A 21,204-nucleotide genomic window follows, 5' to 3' on the forward strand; every position below is an offset into this window, starting at 1 on the left:
GGTACGTGTGAGCCGGGGTGAAGTGTTGACACACTCCAGATGGACGCGCAAGGAAGGAAAAAGCCAACCTCACGACAGCACCTGTGCTGCAAGAGCAAGAAAATGTCAAAAAGAAAACATGACATCATCGTTTCATTCCTCTGGGCCCACTCTTTCCAGAATAACATGCAGGAGAGCTTCTCTTTTACGTGGTGAAACATCGGTTTAAAAGTTGTCTCCGCAGACAGTGTGACGGACTGGCATCTGATGAAACTTGTCAGAAATGTAAGAGCTTTTCTAATTCCATAAAATGGTAGAAATAGAGCATTGGTGCAAAAGAAACAAAGGACCTCAGATTATTAAGTCACAAAGTTACTACTTTAGGACTGCAGATTTATTAATCAGGTTATGTATAAATGAATAGCAGGAAATTAGTCTTGTAATCTCAGCATCAGTAATTTGCTTGTAGCTTCAACATACTGGCTAACCTGTTAGCACCAAATCTTGGTAAATGTCTATTAAAAAAATAATCATAGTTCTGTGAAAAATCTTAATTGCCACAGTTTGGAAAATTACCTCAGCATTGTCAAAACGACAGACTGTTTTCTCTGCAAACACTTTGACAATTTAATGTCAAGACAAATAATGCAGATGTTTATCAAAACAACTGCAGTTAAACGTTTGGTTGTATTTTAGACATTAAGAATGTAATTCACAATGTTTGTGGTTTTCAAGTTGTGACAAACTGCTGATTAAAAAAACTGTCAAAGAAAAATCTTTGGCATTTGACAGACAACTGTAACATTTTTGTTGATTGATTGTGGCAATAAGAATTTTTTAATTGAGAAATGCAGCTTTGTTTTCTCAGATTCATTAAGTTTTTGGATGTAAAGATGCATAGACCTTTTACCGTAAATGTATTGATTTATCAATTAATAGACTTAGAGAAATAAACTAAAAGACACATAGTCTTTCCTAAGTAGTTGCTCTGGTGGATGTAGCTTTGCTCGTACTCATGGGGATATGAGGTCATTGTGGTAATAAAAGTAAAACGGTTCAATCACCTGTTACAGTGAAAAGAGAAAATAAACCATATGGAAAAGAAATGACACACTCTGCACACTAAAGAACAAACACACCTGCAAAAATCTTGCAGCTGAGAATGCACAACAATCAGATGTACTCCCAACACCAATCTATTTCCTTTTAATATACTCTACCTGCAACAATCAGGAATACTGCATAGGTTTAATATGACAAACTAAAAACATCTATTAAAAACAATGAGGTCTGAAATGCCAGTAGATGTTTTATCATGACAAAAGAGAGAATATACTGAGGCCCATGTTCATCCATCATGCCCCTGCAGCACATTCCCTCACATGGGTCCACTGCTGGATTTTGGGAAGCCGGCCCGGCTAAAATCAGTGGACTGACCTTGTGAAGTGGCCTGTGATGTATGAGCAAAAGCAAAGCTGTAATCTGTGGACACGTTCCTGCGCGTCTCAGGATTTGATGCACAGGCCAAATTGCTTCCAGACAAACATCTCATATTGTAGGTGAAAGAAGACCACAGGAGAGCAGTTCTTCCTTTCAGAAAACATTACAATGGCCTTGAACACATATTTGTCGATCGCACCTCTCATTGGCGTCAGAGTATTGCTTTGCGAAGAAGAAGTGCAGATGAGACAGAGAAAGCAGACATGCATGAAGTATGTCCTTTGTCTCCCTAGACCTCTTTTTGTCCTTTCTTAGAAGCCGATTTATGACACGACATGACACAGGTCAGGGGCGAAGTCCATGTCACGACCCTGCTGACATTAGCCTTTGTGCTTCGGTGTCAGTTTTTATTCATGTCGTCATAAATTCTCCCTCATTTTTTTCCCAGCTGTGTTTTATAACGTGAAGAAATCCATCTTAATCTGTTTTGAAATTTTAGACCAAATAATATTTCAACTGTGGATCAAAATGCATTTGAATGTTTATAATTCTTACATCTTTGTTTTAAATGTGATTACAAACCAGTGAAAGGACATGTTTACAAGTGAGGCGCATCGTGCAGTAGTGAACGAAACTTTGGAAAAGTTGGGAAGCTGGGGAATGTTATGTGTCAACACTGGGAACAGCTAGATTTATCACCTAAGCCCCTTTATGACACAGCTGATGTGTTGTACAATGTATATCATGTTTTTCTTAATGTCGTATGTGGGGCAGTCCTTTAAACCTCTGAGTATTGTTCAGTTTCTACATTGCAAATGTCATCTGGAGGGATTTTTCCCACACGGCTTTCAGGGTTTCTGTTCGAGATCTACAGAAAAAACGTTTATCAAGTCTCTACCTTCACTGTGGTTTAACCTTTATACAGCAAAAAATCTATTTATGGAAAAGAATGTAATTTCAACATAGCCAGGAATTGTTATTGACCTTCTGTTGAGCATAATGTATTGTGAAAGTCCAGCTTGTGGTGATATATTTCAGAGTATTTAGCCTTTTGCTTTTCTTAGTTTATAAATCCTAAATTTGATTTTCGTTGTCTGTACAGCAAGTTAAATTGGGGTCAGAGACCTTTTTTAGTGTCATGGGTGTGATCTTGGGTTACGGTTTTGGTATTTTTAAGGATTTGCACCTTAATCATTGTGTTTATTGTTACTTTATACTGTATATATATTTTGAATCATGTGTTTACATTTTTTAACCATTTTGTTATAAAATATCTTAGGTTAGGGGCTAAAAAGATAGCATATTTTAATTAGTTCTTTATTAAAAGTGCATAAGTTGATTCTATTTATTCCTTTTTTTCTGTTGGGTTTTCTTTTCCTTTTAGTTTCAAAAAGATTTAAAATAGGCCTCTAGTAGCACACTACTTATCTTCAGTTTTCTTATCAACATTGCCTAATTTTGCTTTTGGAAATAAAATTTTCAAGGTCGACAACGGTGGTAAGAGTTCGTCCTACCAGTGGGTTGTAGCCCCATTCCGCCTGTCTCTGTCTTTGAGCAAGACATTTCACCCTCCTTGGCTGCCGACCTTGCTTCCATAGATCTGTCCCAGATAACCTCGCTTACAGCCCGGTCTGGGCTTTCTTCCCTTCTCTTGGATTCTCTTTGGCAGATATTCTACTGCGCCAATCAGCGAACAGAAGGAGAAGTTGTGAACGATGATACTGACGATGACTTACTGCCACTTACTATTAGACTGAGCGGCAAGAGCAAATGGTAAATGGACTGAATTTATAAAGCACTTTTTCAGTCATTTTGACCACTCAAAGCGCTTTACACTAGAGTCACATTCACCCATTCGCACTCAGTCGCACACATTTACACACCGATACACAGATCACAATTTGGGGTTAAGTGCCTTGCCCAGGGATACATCAACATGAGGAGGCTGGAATTGAACCTACAACCTTCCGATCACAAAACAACTACTCTACCCACACAGTCACAATCGCCCCAGAAAAGAATGTAAGCATGTTAAAAATGAAAAAACAAAAACAAAGTACAACTTCATCCATCCATCCATCCATTATCTTTACAAGCTTATCCATGGTGAGGTCAAAGGGTTGCTGGTGTCTATCTCCAGAGGTCAGTGGCCCAGAGGCGGGTTACACCCTGCAGGGCAACACAGACAGAACAAACTACCATGCACACACATATAACTTAAGTGTTAAAAAAATGCCAAGGTCAGGATAATCATTTTACTGTTTTGCTACCATCAGCCATATTTCCTAACTCCAGAGAAGTATGGAGGCGCTGATTTTCTTATCTATATTAGATTATTGAAATATCAACAAAGGCTGATTCCTGGATATTAATCTACTTAATGCAAACACTATAAATGCCTTAGTGCCACTTTCTGCCACAAAGCTGCACTCACTCACTGTGGAGCCCAGACAAGATAAGTTGGAAGACTGTAAACAGAACGTCCAAAGTATTTTCTTACACGTCCGGCTGCATTTCTTGGAAAGCTTTTGCCAGCGTGCAAATCTGTGATTCAGCCAAAGATAATAGGAGTATGGTGGGAGAAATTTCAGTGACAGCTAATCAGATAATGCTGCTTTGCGATGTTTAAATTACAGAAGATCCACCCTGTGTGTGTGAGACCGGTGGCGGGGGCAAAGCCATATTAGTTGAAGAATGTGCATGTGTTTTAATTTTTCTAAACTGTCAGATGAATGGCATCCCATGTTTTCTGGCACATTAGCAGAGAAATCATGTCAGCTGTTTTTACAGCTGCTCCTCTCAAAGCCTTGGTTTAGAGCAATTTATGCACTCGAAAACAAAATGGGAGGAATCAGGCCCAGCGCAGGCTGGTGCCTAAACAATCAAAATGAGTGAGAATGTAAGCGGATAAGGTTACAGGCGACTGGCATAGATCACACTATAATTTCTAATTATTTTAGAATAAATAAAGCAATGCCGAAGAAATATATTCAATTTTAGCATTGGGGGGGATTTTTTTTTCTATCCAGGCTTCTAGACATATTGTAATTTTGTCCAGGGATTGAGTAATAAAACGACATTAATCATAACTGTATTCCGTGAACAATGCCAGGATAAGATCATAGTTTTGTTTTTTTCACAATTTCTTAGCTAATCGTAAGAAGAGAATTCAGAAATCACATCTGCTGACTTGGTAACTTTAAGCTCTGCCATGAGAAGCTTACATAACCGCATAACAACAGTAGCACAATTCACTGGCCACTTTATTAGGCACACAGGTTAAAGTGCTTGTTGAAAATCATTGTGAACCAGCCAGTAACACGGCAGCAACTCCATTTTTAGAAAGTCATGGTGGAGACGAGATGCCGAAATTCACACCAGACAGGACAGGCCTGAGTTTTTCAGAAACTTCTGATTTACTACAATTTTGTTATTACACAAAATGAGAAAATATCCATATAGCAGTTGTGTGGACGAAAATGCCTTGAAGGCGTCAGAGGATAATGGGCAGACTGGGCAGTTCAAGATTATAGGACGGCTACAGTAGCTTAAATTACAACTCCGTACAACCAAGGTGTGTTGCATATCATCTCTGAACTCATGACACATTAAGCCTTGAGGCAGTTGGGCTGCAGCAGCAGCAGAGATCCCCTAGGTGTCGCTCCCGCCGGTCAAGAACAGGGAAGTGCAATTTCAACAGGCTCCAAAATCAGACAATAACAGGGCTGAAAATTGTATCCAAGGAGTCTGGATTCCAGCTGCAACATTCAGAACTGGCATGGATCCATCCTGCCTTGTCCGAGTGGTTCAGGTTGGTGGTGGTGGTCTAATGGTCTGGATGAAATGTTCCCGACTCACTTTGTTCCTTATTAGCAGTTGATCATTGTTTTAAAAAGCATAACCTGTCAGAGTAACCATGTCTTCCCCTTTCTGACCATCTTCTGAAGGCCGTTTCCAGCAGGAAAACGTCATTAAGCTCATCTCAAACTGGCTCCCTGAACTCCAATGACCTCTACAGTCACTAGATCCGAGTCCAACAGGACACCTTTAGGATGTGGAGGAACAGGAAGCCCAGCATGATGGATGTGCAACAGAAAAATCTGCAGCAACTATTTGATGCTATTATGTCAACATGGACCAAAATCTCAGAGGAATGTTTCTGATATGTGACTTAAGGGAGCTATGAAGGCAAAACACTATTGAGCAACCACTCTTTTGTTTTAACAGGGGCTTTAAAATTGTTTTAAGACTCTACAAAACATATTTTTCTGTGCTGATAATGGTGTGCATCATGTACAGCTGGAGCAGGGAATGTGGAACTCTGTTTTAGAGCTGATCTCACTTCTTCCAATAATAAAATGTTTGTTAAACCATTACATGTCCAGCTAAGTTTGCTTAAAAAAAAAAAATGCAGATCAGACTGCTCTGAATAGTCCTGACATTATAGCAGTTTCCGCCTGCTGCTCTGTTTTACAATCCTTCTGGGTATTGAAATGGTTTTTGGGGAGCTTTTTTTTTTTTCAATTTTAACAACAAAATCAAAAACCTAATTAAAACCTTTTGAATGAGTTGAACTGATTAAATAGTTCACTGGGGGGCGAATTTACTGAAATCTTTCCACAAATGCAGCATAGGTACTTTCTTTACTTGAATAGCACAATTTGGCTGGATATGGTCATTCTTTGAATTCCCAGACATATTCACATTGTACTTGTTGTTGTTCAAAAATGTTTCACCGTGCGTATACTCCTTCATGAGTTATGTCTGTGAACTTAATACAAATCCCTCCATAGTTTCTGAATTCCTCCGGTGGTAAAGTAGCCAAGTGGGCTTCAGCAATGTGGTCCCCGTTAAATTCATAGTCACTCTGTCAACCAATAAGTCAGTCTAAGTTGCACTGAACTCCTCTTTTTTGCGGCAAACCCCAGACACCCATGTGCAGCTGCATCCACCTGTGGCGACCGGCTCTTCCCGAAGTCTTTGGAGAAACAACGCCGCAGCTCGTCTGTTTCAGATTGGAATAAATACAGTAAGAAGTTGCCGGCCAGGTTCTGATTTCCCTGTCAGAGTCAGGATCTTCTCTTTGGGGCCTGAATGCTCTTTTAACTTATCTTAGCATAGCTTACAGTGCTCACTATTCCAAGAAGCAACAGGATCATAATGTCCTTTAACGCAAGTTTCCAACTGGGATTATGTTGTTATATTCTCTTTATTCTCAATGCTTTTGCTTTTCATAGCAATCTGATTTTGTTTGTCTTCTCACAAAAAGAAGCACTGGTTCTTTACCAACAGTTTGACACGGTTTCTCTTCATGCCAAAATCAAAGCTTAGCAGCCTTATGTCTCACAAAATGATCACTTACAGAAGGTTTTCATGCTGGTAAGCCATCTCAGATGTGATGAACTGAAGACAGTTGATGAACTGGATTATAGCGCCATCCCATGTTAAAAAAAAATGCCACATTTGCATTCAATTTTGCTCTGAATTTTATTAACTCTAATACTCGATTTTAAAAGATCCTGAATTGTTTAAACAGCACCTTTCAGTTTTCGGCATCACTGGTAAAAAAAAAAAAAAAAGTGTCAAAAGCTAAGAAATTAATTTATGTTTAATTTGAGAATTAAATTTGGGGATTTTTTTTCACAAATGATCAATGCCTCACCTCTACCACAGCCATCTCAGTACAGTAAATTCAGACACACAATCTTATAGAATAGCTGTGAGGTAAATGAAAACAGTGTTTGAGAGGAGATTTATCATCAATTTGGTACCAAAATAAATGCTTCCTTTACTGTGATTAAGTTGTTCTGTAGCTGGCATTTATGGAAGACAAGCAAGAAAAAAAGCTAATTGAAAGAAAACCTTAAACCCCCAAAACATCTTGCTGTGAGAGAGCATTTCTTCAGCAAAGGCAGGGAAGTTGGTCAGAGTTAATAGGAAGATGGATGGAGCCAAACACAGGCAGTCCTGGAAGAAAACCTGTCAGAGGCTGTGAAAAAACTTGAGACTGAAGTAGACAGCCACTTTCCAGTAGGACAACAATACTGCACATCAAATAGTGGAACAACCCAGACAAGGACATTTTGTCAGACTGGTCCAGTCAAAGTCCAGACAGAATAAATGCAAGTAGAAATGTGTTGGGCTCAAAACACTGAAGCTCACAGACATTTTTCATGCTGCCTAAGACAGAACTAAGGGAGCAGTATTATGTAAAATCAACGTTTTTGAGCGTTACATCATGTTATAATGTTATTTACTCTTCAAAATCATACCTGGACTGTTGCCTTGATTCTTTCATGCATGTTTGAGAAATCTTTTAACGTCCCATGGTAATTATTCAGCTGTCCAAAACGCCTGGTTGGATCAAGCACTAAGCCTGTCACAATAAACAATAAATCAATTAATCGCATGATAACTTCACAATAATGTCTATTTGCACAATTTATCTTTTTTCTCTTTCCACCGAAAACTGGATGACAAAAGTTTTCAGTCTGGTGTTTTGGTCTCAATTAGTCCTTTTTTAGAAGGACAATTTTGTTGACAAAGACTTTATAATTCGTTTTATTTGTTTTTGTTGTTGTTTTTGTTTGTTTGGATATTTAAAATGTCTTCCAGATCCACTGTTAAATTGTTAAATTCTCGTTAGAATTTAAGATTTTATTGATCTTTGAGAATGTGTTCCTGCATTATCAAGCCATTGCATTACTTGAAAATGGCCCAAAACAATATTATTATTTATCGCAATAATGTCTGGGACAATTTATCGTCCAGCAAGATTTGTTATCATGACAGACCTACCTAGCACCACCTTCAAGGCGCAGTTCCTCCTCGGAGCTGCAGTTTCCAAGCTTCGGCCTAATAGAGCCACTCTCTCTCCGTCAGACTCGCCAGCAGCAATTAGCAAACACCTGGTGGAATCTGCTGAACTCATTATATGAGCTACTTATCAGTGAAACGCTGGTAAAATCGTTGTTAAAAGGTTAATAGAGAAGCGCTGTTGTGATGACTTCCTGACGGCGGAGCTTCAGAAAGAGCATGAGTTTTTAAAGCAACAGAGGCCCAATTTCTGAAGCTGAAGGTAACACAGTTCCTTTAAGATTTAAAACGGCACTACACATAATACTGCTCCTTTAACAAGAATAGATAAATATGTCAATTTCAACATGTGCAAAACTGAATTTCAATTAAATTAATTAAATGTCACATGGAATAATTAAATCTACCTTCTTAAATAATAAATTTCAATTGTAAAATCTCATTTTATATTTAAATTATTAAAATATATAATATATTAAAATATATAATATGAAAATATTTGATTATTTCACTGTGTATTTATTTATGTATTTAGTTATTTTATGTCTCCTGAACTCTACATAGTTTTACAAGGTGCAAGTGAAAACAAATGCTCTTTTTTATAGGTTTAAAAATATTGGTCTTCCTCTGTACTAGTATGTATTAGTTTATATTGATTCGTCAGATTAAAATCCAACAAAATTTCTTTTTTTGTTTTTAATGAAGCAGATAGTGGATTTTTTGTTTTTAATGAAGCAGATAGTAGATTTTTTTGTTTTTAATGAGGCAGACAGTGGATGCTTTATGCGTAACCCTGGAGATGTTGTTTCGCCTGTGTAGAAGCGGCGCTCTGTCGCCACCTGGCGGTCAGCGGCGGTCACTGTCTGTGTTTCCTAAACGGAAGATGGCGACAGGAGTCCTTCAGAGAGTCCGCGGAGGCTTCACTCCGGCTAAAAGCAGGGCTCTTTCAGCCGGAAACCTCTCGCTCTGGGTCAGGTGAGCAGTCACAGTACTGGGCACCTGGCTGTCGTGTTTGCAGCTTATTATTTTGCCTGTTGTGTGAAATATTCACCCTGTTTTCTGTGGCTATCATGAGCCTGATAAAGCTAGCCCGCTGACTGTTAGCAAACCGGGGTTGGCTTTCAGCTGTTAGTCCCTCTGAAGATTCATCCCTATTGATTTATCCCGGGAGGTGTGTGACAAAAGCTGCGTGTGTTTTTTGGTAGAAGTGAAATAATCTGTCATATTTTGCCTTTAACCATGTGCAGTGCTCAAGGTCAGCTTGTTACTTCTTGTTTAGCTTCATCATAAGAAACACACAGGTCTTTTTATTTCTTTCAAGCAGCATCTGGGTCATCACACTTCGTGGAAATGCGCTATATGCACTGTATAATTTTAAGCTGCATTGTAGCAGTTCGTGATGTAGCCCTTCGTCTTTTCTTCCTGTGTTCTTGGTTCAGAGGATTTTCAGCATCCAACAGCAGAAACAGAGAGGACAGCTGGTTTAGGTCTCTGTTTGTCCGGAAGGTCGATCCCAGAAAAGATGCACACTCCACCTTGCTGACCAAAAACGAGGAAAGTAACCTCTACAAAATTCAGTGTAAGGTCCCCACATGAATATTGGGTCCTCAACTTTTAATGTGTCTAATAATAAGACCAATAGTAATGACATATCTTCCTTCGTCAGTCCATAATGTGAAGCCGGAGTGCCTGGATGACTACAATAAGTTGTGGTAAGTGTAATTATGACTAAAATGTGTCTATATTAGATTACTAAAATTAAGTACAGTGCCTTGCAGAAAATATTCATGCAATTTGCATTAGACTTTAGACTCTATCACTCAGGTCTTGTGGTTCTAGTCTACTCTTCATCCCCAGAAAGTGCCTGAGAAGATCGTTAATCACATCCTGCTGTGGATTTTCACATAGTTTTAGGGCTGGACTTTGAATAAGCCATTCCAACACAAGAAGATTTTTTGATTTTTAACCCTTTTATTGCACCTCTGGCTAATTTTCCTGCTGTAAAGAGAACCTTTTGAAAAATAGAATTTTTGATGTTGGGAAAAAAATAGAAAACTGTTTGCCCTTTTAATAATTATGCACCAGTGTGTTGCTCTCATACATAAAATCCAATGTAATGCGCTGAAGTTTACAGTTGTAATGTGACAATGTGGAAAAAATGAAGCGGTCTAAATACTTTTGCAAGGCTCTGCATAAATTCATTCTCAACTGTCTCAACTTAATGAAGACGGAAGGATATGTATTTATGGTTAAAATCTAAGTACATGATCAGATTGTTGCTCAGTTACTGCTGTTTAGAAGTTAGCTTTAGCTTTTTAAAGTCACCTGTGCTCATGTCCGTCATGCCTGCCGGCCTCATGTTGTCTCTTCTGTCGCAGCGAGGACGTTCTGCCCTCCATCCATGCTGATAAGTACTACCCCTGTGAGCTGGTGGGAACCTGGAATACCTGGTATGGAGAACAAGACCAAGCTGGTAGGATTGCTAATAACAACACACAAATCTGCAGTATAAGCAGGTCTATGCTGTTGCGCATGGTTTTGCAATCAGCAGGCAAGGCCTGCTGGATCAACATAAAATCCATCATTTACAGACAATAAACTGCCGATTTGTAATTTATGATTTGTTTGTTTTTGGATTTTTTGATATTTCTTTTTTCGTTGTTGTTAAAATTGTAACTGAGCTGAACTAACTTTCCACCTGATTATAGTTGAACTGCTGTTAATGAGAAGTTGTTTCTGCAGTTCATCTGTGGCGCTACAGAGGCGGCTACCCTGCTCTGACCGAGGTCATGAACAAGCTCAGGCAGAATAAGGTGACCTCCGTTTCCTGCGCTTTACCTCTGTTTTGCTCTCGTTTTATCGCTCGCTCTATAAAGTCAAAGTAAATCTCACGGATCCGTGTCTGTCGGACATCAGGAGTTCACGGCGTACAGAAAGGAGCGCGGGAAGATGCTGCTGTCACGCAGGAATCAGCTCCTGCTGGAGTTCAGCTTCTGGAATGAGCCCATGCCCCGGGAAGGCCCCAACATTTACGAGCTCAGGTCCTATCAGCTCAGGGTGAGGAACGCCACCAACACGCCATTGCATCAGTGGTGCTCTGTGCTCAGAGTCATCGCTGCACTGGATCACAGGAGGAAACTGCAGAAATGTAACTGACTGCATGATCTGTTTAAACAGATAAAATTATGCAAATCTCCTTTAAATATCCACACTCAAACTCATCAAGAGTATCACTGTTTGTGTTTATTTGGGAATTTAGTTTATATTAAACTTTAAAAATCTCAATATTAGCATTATTCTATTCATTTTGAGCTTTTATTTACTTTTCTTAATCCATTTTCTTCAATTAAATTCAATGATTCTTATAAAAATGTTTCATTTTGTGTTATGGATTTCATCTAATTCACGTAGGGTCAAAATTATACATACAAGTTAAGATATATACATACACAAATTCATTATCTTCAAGCCTGTGTGAAGATTTTCTTACTCTTTGTGAACCATGACCCAATTCTTGGTCCTAAAGATTTTTGAAGTTGAAGTTTCCATTATTATGCCACACTGAAAAAGGGAACATTTAAAGTAAATAAATAAGAGCCCAAAATATTATTACAATTTTTACAGATTTTAACAAAGTCTCTTTTTAACGCCTTACTTTTTCCAATGAAATCAGTTTGCAACGTTTTCTTCTGTGACGCTTCTCACAAAACTATTTCTAGTTTTATCTGAAGCTCTGTTACGTTCATCATACCAAATAAAGGAGGAACACACCTGGTTTGTGCATTTAGCCCGCACGCATTTGGAATTTTTTATAAACATTTTTAGTATTTGATCATGCCTGCTGTTAAATTCAACATAGATCTGCTCAAAACCAAGCCCTCTCTTGCAGATTCAGTCCTCCTTTCTAATCTGAAAAGGTCAGCCTTCATCTAGCTATGCTCCCCTTGCAACATGTGAAAAATGCCCTCCATTACCCCTTGTCTCAGGCTGAGATTATATCGGAGAAACGGCAGGAAACGTGTTGTCTTAAACCCAGTCAGATGATTGAAGAAGCCTTCACGTGTCGTTATTCTTCCATCTTAATGTATTTAATCTGGACAGAAGTTTTGAACACTGTTTTATTGCAATAAGGAATGTTGTGTTTTCTCCCTCCTTCTGCAGCCAGGAACCATGATCGAGTGGGGTAATTACTGGTAAGGCAGCCTGAATTCATCTGACTCACTGAACTGTAGTTACAGAGCAGTTGCAGCACATGAACCCTCTTTCATCACACTGTCATTAACAAGAGATATTCCCCGAAGACGCTTCAAATTTGAAGCCGCGCTGTAACTGAGATTAAATCTCAAGTGAAGCTGTTTGCTTGAAGGATTTGTACATAATAAAAGAGACGTTACTTTAAGCAGCCATCTTCTTAATGACAAATGGCAACATAATTGAGGCAGCTAACGATTTTTTTCCAATAAAAATCGTTCTGTCAACACATCTAGCACAGTTTTTATATACTTTAGAACAAAGAAATTAGGTGTAGCTGCTTTTCTAATGTGAGGCCTCGTGTTTCATTCTGTCTCTGGGGGGGGGAGAAATATATCAACATCACTCAGGGATGGTTAGTATTGCCTTTTTTGTTGCTTTTATGGTTGCTTTAATTCGCCGTTATTTGAAGAACCCCCTGTGGACCTATAAATAATGTCAGTAAAGCTACTTAAAGCAATTTCAACGTAATTTGTGTAGGTGACAGCTTAAAGTTCTGCTTCAAGTTACAACAACATGTAGAAATGAGCCTTCAGAGTTTAATAGACACGATCTGAAAACCCATGTTTGCGTTGGGGTGAGCATAATGAGACTAAAACATTCCTTTCACAGCAGCTCACCCATCCTGGCCTGTGTTAGGGTTCAGAGCAGCTCATTGATCGATCAGGTTAATGCCAGTTTTCAGACAGGGGCCACAGTTAATTCAGACATGAGGAGAGTTTATGATCTTTGAAGAAGGTTCGGTGTGTTTTGGCGCCGGTTACGACTCGAGCTGCTTCTTGTCCTGCAGGGCCAGAGCAATCCGATACCGCCAGCGCAACAGAGAGGCCGTGGGAGGGTTTTTCTCCCAGATTGGTGACCTTTACATGGTCCATCACCTTTGGGGTATGACTGAACACAAGCATGTCCAAGTTTACATCATTTCTCCTGTTACCGATTTGTTTTTTCTCTTTAATATTGTAAGCTAAATTAGACCTCCAGACTTGTTACAAAGCCTCACCTTGGTTACATAAATCTTGCATTAGGATTTCTGACAAAATAAGCAAAATATAATCCTAAAAAGTTAACTTTTATAAGAAATGTTTTAATGGCTATATAAAATTGTCATAATTAGATGAGATCATTTTATTGGCCCTCATGCGGAAACATAAACCATCAATGCTAGCAAACTTTCTTTGTGTCTTTAAGAAAGGCGTTGAACTACGAAGGCCAACGCAGCATGACAACACTGGGATATGGTTAAGAACCATAAAACTAAAATTAATAAGAAGACAGACACTTAAACACACAACTGTGTGTATTGAAATATTGTTGTGTTGAAAATGGTAGCAAATTAGCATCAATTCTGATTTCCGTCGCTCTTTTTGACAGAAAAATATTCTACATGGCAATAATTAACCAACCTAGCAGTTATTGCATGCTACTTATTTTGTGCAGGGTTTCCCACAGAAAACCTGCTAAGCCCAGCAAAAGTCATCTAGCTACCTGCCATTGTTTTCGAGTAAAGAAATCTTTAATGTTGACAGAAAATCTGAAAAAATTACTAATTAATAATGTGTTATTAGAAGGCATTACTAGAAATACCTAAATCCCAACTGTAAAGTCTTTTTAAAAAAAAGTCAAATAAAAACGTAAGTCAGTAAACAATGCTTAGCCTGGTGGTGGTGGTGCAAGTAAAGCCTGGTGGCCCGCCAGGCTTGTAATATCCTGGGGAATTGTGTTGTGGAATTGTATTGTTAATTAAAAATGGTGATTATTGAGATCAGTTCAAATCTTACTGTGGAGTTTAATCATTAAGGTCATATATTTTGTGAAAAAATTGTGAATCAAACTCTCTGGTCCATGAAATGTTCAAACTTTCTGAGAAGCTTAAGTCTGGATTTTCATTATTTGAAAGCAATAATCATAAACGAAGAGGAATAAACTCTTTAAGTGTATTACTGTGTGTCTTTTAATTAAATAAATTATCTTTTTTGATGGTATTCTAATTTATTGAGTTGTCCCTTTACTCTTTGATTTGCAGCTTACAAAGACCTTCTGTCCCGAGAAGCCACCAGGAACGCCGTGTGGCAGCAGGAGGGCTGGCATGAAGTGGTGTATTACACTGGTGAGCTAAATGAAACCCTTTGTACTCCAGCTACTGTGGTTTTCCTCAAGTCAACCTGATGAACCTCTTCATGTATTTCTCTCTGCAGTCCCTCTCATTCAGCACATGGATTCTAGGATCATGATCCCAACTAAAGCTTCCCCGCTGCAGTAAGGAGGGACGATCTGTTATCAAGTTGGCCCCCCTTCGAATGTTACATTTCTTCTGTGGATCGCCATCATGGGTCCAACTTTCTGGCAGTGCTACCAAAAAAAAAAAAAACAGCCCTTTTTTTGTTTCTATATTGGCTTTATAACGTCAAGAATCCACTCCTAAAAATATCTGCATTTCAATTCAAACAGATGTGGACGGTAGCGTGCTCTCGGTCACAGACGGCCGAAATTAACCAAATTGAAACCTTCTGATTGTCACATGCAACGTCTCGTGCCACGTTAAAAGGCGGGCCAGACGAAGAGCTCGTCTCCAGTTTAGGAAGCAACAAAAGCCACTTGAAAAAGTGCAAGTGTGTAAAAAGAACGGCCAGGATAGTAATGTTGAAATTTATTGCTCAGTGCAGTAGCCATTTATTTATTTAATGTAGAGTACATGGTGTTTCAATGTGTTGACAAAGTGACTCTTTGATGTAAGCTGATCGACATGAGACCTCTTAATTTAAGAACATATATTTCAGTGACCTATCAAGGTGGTAAAGTCAGACATGCTGTACAATGCAGATATCAGAATTTTATATTTGCTGTTTGTTATGAACACTCCAGGTTCTGTTCTGTGTTTTATTCTTATGTTTCCTGTTAAGGCAATGTTACCTCTTCCCGGTGCTGTGTTTGTAACTTTTTTTCCTGTTGAGACGGCATGCCTGGTTTTAAAAATCTGTTTTTAATCAAACATTTCTTAACTGTGTAGAAAAAGCGTGGGAACCTGTTGTCCATCAGCGGTCGGGTGAATCTGGTAGGAGGGATGCTGCATTGTCCTGTAATAATGGATGATTTATCATTAAAGGATCCACATTTATCATTTTGTTTTTAAGAAGAAATATTAAGAGATGAGAGAGAGTGGAAAGAAATTAAAATCATTCAGACATTCTTTACAGCACGTTCTGGTTTTTAATTGGGATTCTCCTAAAAGGACTGAAGTCGCCACAGTTTTTGACAGTCAAGTCAGGTTACAGTTCTCTTAGTATTGAACACATTTCTAGTACAGTTCTTATTGCACATGCCACTATATAATACCTACAAGTTATCAGATTCTGATGTGATAAGTGCAAAAACACTAAAACTTAATGTCCTCTCACACAGGACTTGGTAACTTTTTTAGTACAAAAAACATTAAAGTGAAGTTTGTCTATTGTAAATACGTCTGTTCATAAAAAAGTCTATTGAGTGTACTGGATAAAAAGCTTGACTGGCACACCTTTGGGTGCAAATATATAAAAGGTTAAATTAGTAACAGAACTCCTCTAGCATATTTAAATCTTCTCCATCTCCTTGAGCAGCTCATCGAAGCTCGTCACATACCAGGAACTTCTCTCCTTGACTTGAGCTCTGACGACATTCCCGCCAAATCCAATAAAAGCATTCTGAAGAAGAAAAGATTGGATATTTTTATGTAAAAGGCCACGTCGTCACTGATGCTAAAGATACATCACTGGTGAGCGCAATAGGCTGATTTATACCCTGATCAACTTAAAACTCTTCCCTTTTGATCTGTGAAGAAGGTTTACACCTGATGGTGTAGGTGAGCGCCATCAGGCCATGCTAACAACGCTAACTAGTGTGGAAGACAACTGGGTAAAGAACTCTAGAAGTTGTTTCTCAGTATCAGTGAAGTATTTAAAGAAAATTAGGCCAGAGGAAGAAGCTATTAAATGGAAACTTTTTTTATGTTGGGACATGCTTTTGAAAAGGAAAAGAGCAAATTGTCAGAAAATAACAGAAAAACTGCTCTATATTTTTCTTTAACTTGTTATGGAAAACGCTGGATGTCAAAATGTGGCAACCTTTAGAAAATCTCAGGTTTATGGTTTTAGTAATGCTAGATGCAGTCATTGATAATATAAAATGCTAATAATCAACTCCTAAAAAGTTTCTCCTTGTTTTAAAGTATTAGGAAAATCCTATTTTAAAGCAACCATTCTGTACTGTATTCTGCACCATTTGTTCCTTACATTTATATGAATAATGAACAGCTACTGCAGGAATAAAAACATAAATTAAAAAATATATACAAGCCCAAAAATATTCACACCCATAGATGTAAAGTAATGTTATAGTTTTACCAACATGTTTTCTGTGACTGGAAGTAACGTTTTGTAAATTTAATACAGAATCTGGAAGGTGCAAAAGATTAGTCATTTCAAGGCGGCCTTTAAAGAGGACTTGACAACTTGGAATGGAAGATTTTTACATTAATTGTTGTGAAGGATATGAATAATTTTCAACATATAATGTGCTATTAAATAGTCAGTAAAACATTTTTGTTGTTGTTTAAAAGTGGTAATCCATTTAGATGATCTTTTATGAATGTTGTTTCTGTTTTATAGAAAGAGAATCAAAATCAAATGTGGGATCAGCAACTCTAGGCATTACAAAATTCAGAAACTGGTTGTAAAATTCTAATTTCTAACATATTAAAGCAGATCTTCTCCAGTGTACACTTACAGCTGGGGGACAGGCCTCCAGATCAGTGGCTCCATCTCCGATCATCACCACAGTTTCGAAGCCGTACTGCTCCTTCAGCATGCTTATCACTTTTCCTTTGCCGCCGCTCTCTGCTGTGGGCTGAGTTTCGTCGAAACCTGCGTATTCACCTGCAAATTTAGTTGTAGATTAGAAACAGACACAAAACCTGAAAGAGCTGAATGGACAGAGACGAGGACAAGACAGCGTGGCCCGGTTCTCACCATTAAAGTAGAACTTGAGTCGGTTGGCGTAGACGTGATGCAGGGGGATGTTTAGCTGAGAAGCCACGTGTTCGACGATACAGCGAAAACCACCGGAAATGAGGAACACCTTTATGTTGCGCTTGTGCAGACGGTCCACGAGCTCCCTGGACAAAAATGAAAAGCGTTTGTCAACAATATGGAAAACGGAGAGAAAAAAATAACAGGAAAATATTTAATTATTTATTGAATGTTTCTATTCAGTTTCATCTCATTTTAAATTACTTCTCAACAAATTCTGTGTAGTATACAGTCATGGGAAAGTACTTCCAGCTGCTTCCATATCACTTAATAGGGAAAGTTAGTAGCAAGACGCAGCTCTGTGGGCAATTCTGGCAGTTTACAAGCCTGAAGAATAAAGGTGTGTGTTAACAATGCCAAAGCGGAAAGGCATCAGCAATCCCCGTAAGAAGCAATTGTTGTGGCCTGTCAACCTGGGAAGGATTTTTAGGCCATATCTAAATTAATAGGAAGTCTGTCATTTTATAATGAGAATAATTGAAAACACTTATAAATATTCACTGGAGTGAATGTCATGTTTATGCTACAGTGGTGCAATTATAATTGATTTAGAGAGTATTTGGATCTGAATGAAACACAAAAATCGATTGATATGCCTCAGCATGGCTTAATATAACTTTAGAAGTGAAGAATTTTCTTCACACATTTCAGCTGTACATTTTTGAAAGATGTCTATATTTACCTCAAAGAATTCATGGAACACCATTAGTGTTCAAAGTATAAAATCAGTTGATCACTTGTACCCTCTTCAACTTTTGAAGTACTTTTTGAGCTTTTGATTTGTTTTAATAGTATATTTCTAAGTTGTCTCCATAGGTTTTGAACTATGTATCAACTGGTTAATAAGAGCTGAGTAGATTAAAGGCCCCAAAATGGGTTTCTTTGGATCCTTGATAACTTGTGTAACTACACAGTATCCAGTCCGCATGGATTACTTCATAATGTTTAAACTATAAGACACCAATTACTGCCATTACCAAAACAGGAAGGAAAATATGGGCAAAATTTGTCTGGACTGGGTTTTGGAAAAGCTATGTGTCACAAAAACATCCAAATCATATCAGAACAGCAACAACAAAATACCTGCATAGCATATATAGACATATAACATCCAGTTTGTTCTTTACACTTGGAGCCAGTGCTTCTGCATGCAGTGCAAAACAAAGTCTGCTGAATTGATTTACTTTATCAGCTCTCCGCACACTTACTTTATGCCTGGAGTCAGCTGAGGCGGGTGATCCGTTATGAGTTTGTTTACTTGTTCTCTGGAACATCGGATGATGGACAGACGCTCAGTAAGGGCCTTCTTGAACGTCATCGAGCCGCCCATGGCTTTACGAGTCCTAAAATGTCAAAGTGGATTTGGTTCATATCTACTAATATGGTTAATTTTAGGAAGACAGAGTAAATAAACATAGAAATGTGTTGAGGACAGAATGTGAACAGATGCAGCACCTTGCAGAAATATCCTGTAAACTTTTGGACATTTTATTGAGAGATGTGAACGAAAGATATGTGGGAGTGTTGTTTGTACCTATATAGCACTTTTGTCAACTTCACAATTTTTTTTTTAGAAACATAATAAACAAATTTGAATTTATAGTATTGGGATTTTAATGGGATTAATTGTGAGGTTGAAGGAAAATGATCTGAGGTTTTCAAACTGTTTTACAATTACAAAATCTGGAAACTGGTGTTCCTTTGCATTCAACCTCCTTTACTTTGAGACATCTAAATAAAATCCAGAGCAAGCTGTTGCTACCTAATTATGCAATTAGGAAGAAGAAAGTCATAGCTGAAGGTGAGCCATGACGAGAGGGGTCCCATTTGGAGTATGCCACAAGTGATCTGATCAGACGAAACAAGTGATCTTCCTATACAAACCTAAATGTGTCGAAAACTAACACTGCACATTACCCCAATGCTGGTGGTGGCAGCATCATGCTATGGGCATGCCTCTCTGAACTTTCTTGCCTCTCTGGAAGAAAACATGTTAGAGGCTGTGGGAGACTTAAAACTGGTACAGAGTCCAAACTACGGTAACGCTTTGTCTAAACAAACTTGTGTTAAAATTGTCCTGTCAATATCCAGACCAAAATCGAATTTAGCAGCTGTGGCAAGACTTAAACATTGATGCCAAGAGAAAGTCTCTATCCAATTGAGGGGTCAAAGAGTTTTGCAAAGAACATTGAATAAAGGTATCAGTTTAGATGTGCAAAGCTCCTAGAAGTATACCCCAATGATTTGTGGCTCTCGTTGAGAGGTAGGTGCAGCTTGCACTGAAAGATGGGGGGGGGGAAATCTGTTTTTCTTCCTCTTCTGTGTTGATCTATCATAATCATATACGTCCCCCCGAAGAAAATCAATTGGCATCTGTTGTAGTAACGTGGCAGAATGTGGAAGACCTAAAAGAGTAGAAGTACTTCTGCAGAGAAGCGGTTTACGTACATCTCTCTGACCACATCCCCCACCCCACAGAATTTGGCCAGTTCATCGATGCCTTCTTCTTTGATGACTGTGCTGTCCACATCGAAGCAGACAGCATCTGCTCTCCTGAAGAGCTCCTTTGTCTCCTGGATAGTTGTCATTGTGCTGGGGAGGGAGACAAAAATTCAACATGAGATGAGCAGCACTGCTATTAAGCCTGGTCATTCAGACTGGGGATGTCAGGTGACATGAAGAGCTAACACTGGGAAGTCATCTGGGCGGTCTGTTGCTGTGTTGTTGGTTTAAGGGGACATCTCTTACGCCTGATTTCCTCCTGCATGCTGAGGACGCCGTTCCTCCTTTGGAGCAGAAAACGCAGCTATTCACTGAAATACCTACATGTGCAAACTGTGTATCTATCTGACATTTTTTTTTAAAAACGAGTCTACAACGCAATAATTTGAACTAGAAAAGGCGTTAACAGTAGTTAACAATTAAAGAAGCCGGGAAGACCGGTGGATGGACATCTTCTGTCCCTGTTGCATCACCCCAATGCGGCATGCAGACGACTAAAGGTTCACCCCCTGAACCCGCAACAAAACAGAAAAGAATAACACTCGTAAATGCTGCTGCTACTATTACTCTTCTTATGTAACATATCAAAACTTCAGTCGACACGGGGAGCCTCTGGAATGTCTTTCCATTTGTATACGAGGGTTGACTTTTACCTACACCCCCAGGTCTTCTATTGCAACTGTCAGCAGTAAAAAGCCACATAACCCTGCACCACAGCACCACAGCACCATAGTGGTCATAAATATGGAATATGGTATCTTTATACATACCGAGAAAGAAGAGGGTTGATACGGATCGAGAATGCTGGTCGCTTTAACATGAACCGACTGGGACCGCTCACCGACGAGGAAGAGATGAGCCAGACGGCTGACCAATCAGAGAGAAGCCGACAAGGTTCCCGCCCACTCACCCGCTGGCTCGCTGCCATGGCGACCTCAACGGTCAAATACCATGCGTTAGCAAAGCCGGAAAAAAAAAAAAAATTACGAAAAGGTTGGAAAACTTGTAAGGCATATTGTCAGTTGATGTAAACAAAAAATAAACTCAAATAAGTTTGAAATGAACAAATTACATTTTTTTATATACATTTGTCATCAGCATTTTGTTAATAAAGCTAAATTTTGAGTGAAATCCCGTGAGGTATATTGTACAT

The 21,204-nt window shown here is 38.7% G+C and overlaps 2 protein-coding genes across 3 annotated transcripts; one reads left to right on the top strand and one right to left on the bottom strand.

The window, feature by feature from the left end:
* Positions 1-9,053: 9,053 nt before the first annotated feature.
* On the top strand, positions 9,054-15,601 carry nipsnap2 (nipsnap homolog 2). The gene is made up of 10 exons (XM_027999285.1): positions 9,054-9,210; positions 9,675-9,814; positions 9,902-9,947; positions 10,614-10,708; positions 10,978-11,048; positions 11,152-11,292; positions 12,397-12,428; positions 13,277-13,371; positions 14,510-14,593; positions 14,682-15,601. Exons 1-10 carry the CDS (start codon positions 9,119-9,121, stop codon positions 14,744-14,746), a joined length of 861 nt encoding a protein of 286 aa, XP_027855086.1. The 5' UTR covers positions 9,054-9,118; the 3' UTR covers positions 14,747-15,601.
* A 72-nt stretch (positions 15,602-15,673) lies between these two features.
* psph (phosphoserine phosphatase) lies at positions 15,674-20,994 on the bottom strand. Of its 2 annotated transcripts, XM_027999288.1 has the most exons (7): positions 20,822-20,946; positions 20,238-20,335; positions 19,998-20,141; positions 18,758-18,892; positions 17,490-17,635; positions 17,248-17,396; positions 15,674-16,166 (listed from the first exon to the last, which is right to left on the bottom strand). In XM_027999288.1, exons 3-7 carry the CDS (start codon positions 20,135-20,137, stop codon positions 16,056-16,058), a joined length of 681 nt encoding a protein of 226 aa, XP_027855089.1. In that variant the 5' UTR covers positions 20,138-20,141; positions 20,238-20,335; positions 20,822-20,946; the 3' UTR covers positions 15,674-16,055. The 2 variants fall into 2 exon arrangements, with proteins under 2 accessions (XP_027855089.1, XP_027855088.1); XM_027999287.1 differs by lacking the exon at positions 20,238-20,335 and having other exon boundaries at positions 20,822-20,994.
* Between the last annotated feature and the right edge of the window lie 210 nt (positions 20,995-21,204).

The sequence above is a fragment of the Xiphophorus couchianus genome, chromosome 18, assembly GCF_001444195.1.
Source record: "Xiphophorus couchianus chromosome 18, X_couchianus-1.0, whole genome shotgun sequence".
Classification (NCBI taxonomy): domain Eukaryota; kingdom Metazoa; phylum Chordata; class Actinopteri; order Cyprinodontiformes; family Poeciliidae; genus Xiphophorus; species Xiphophorus couchianus.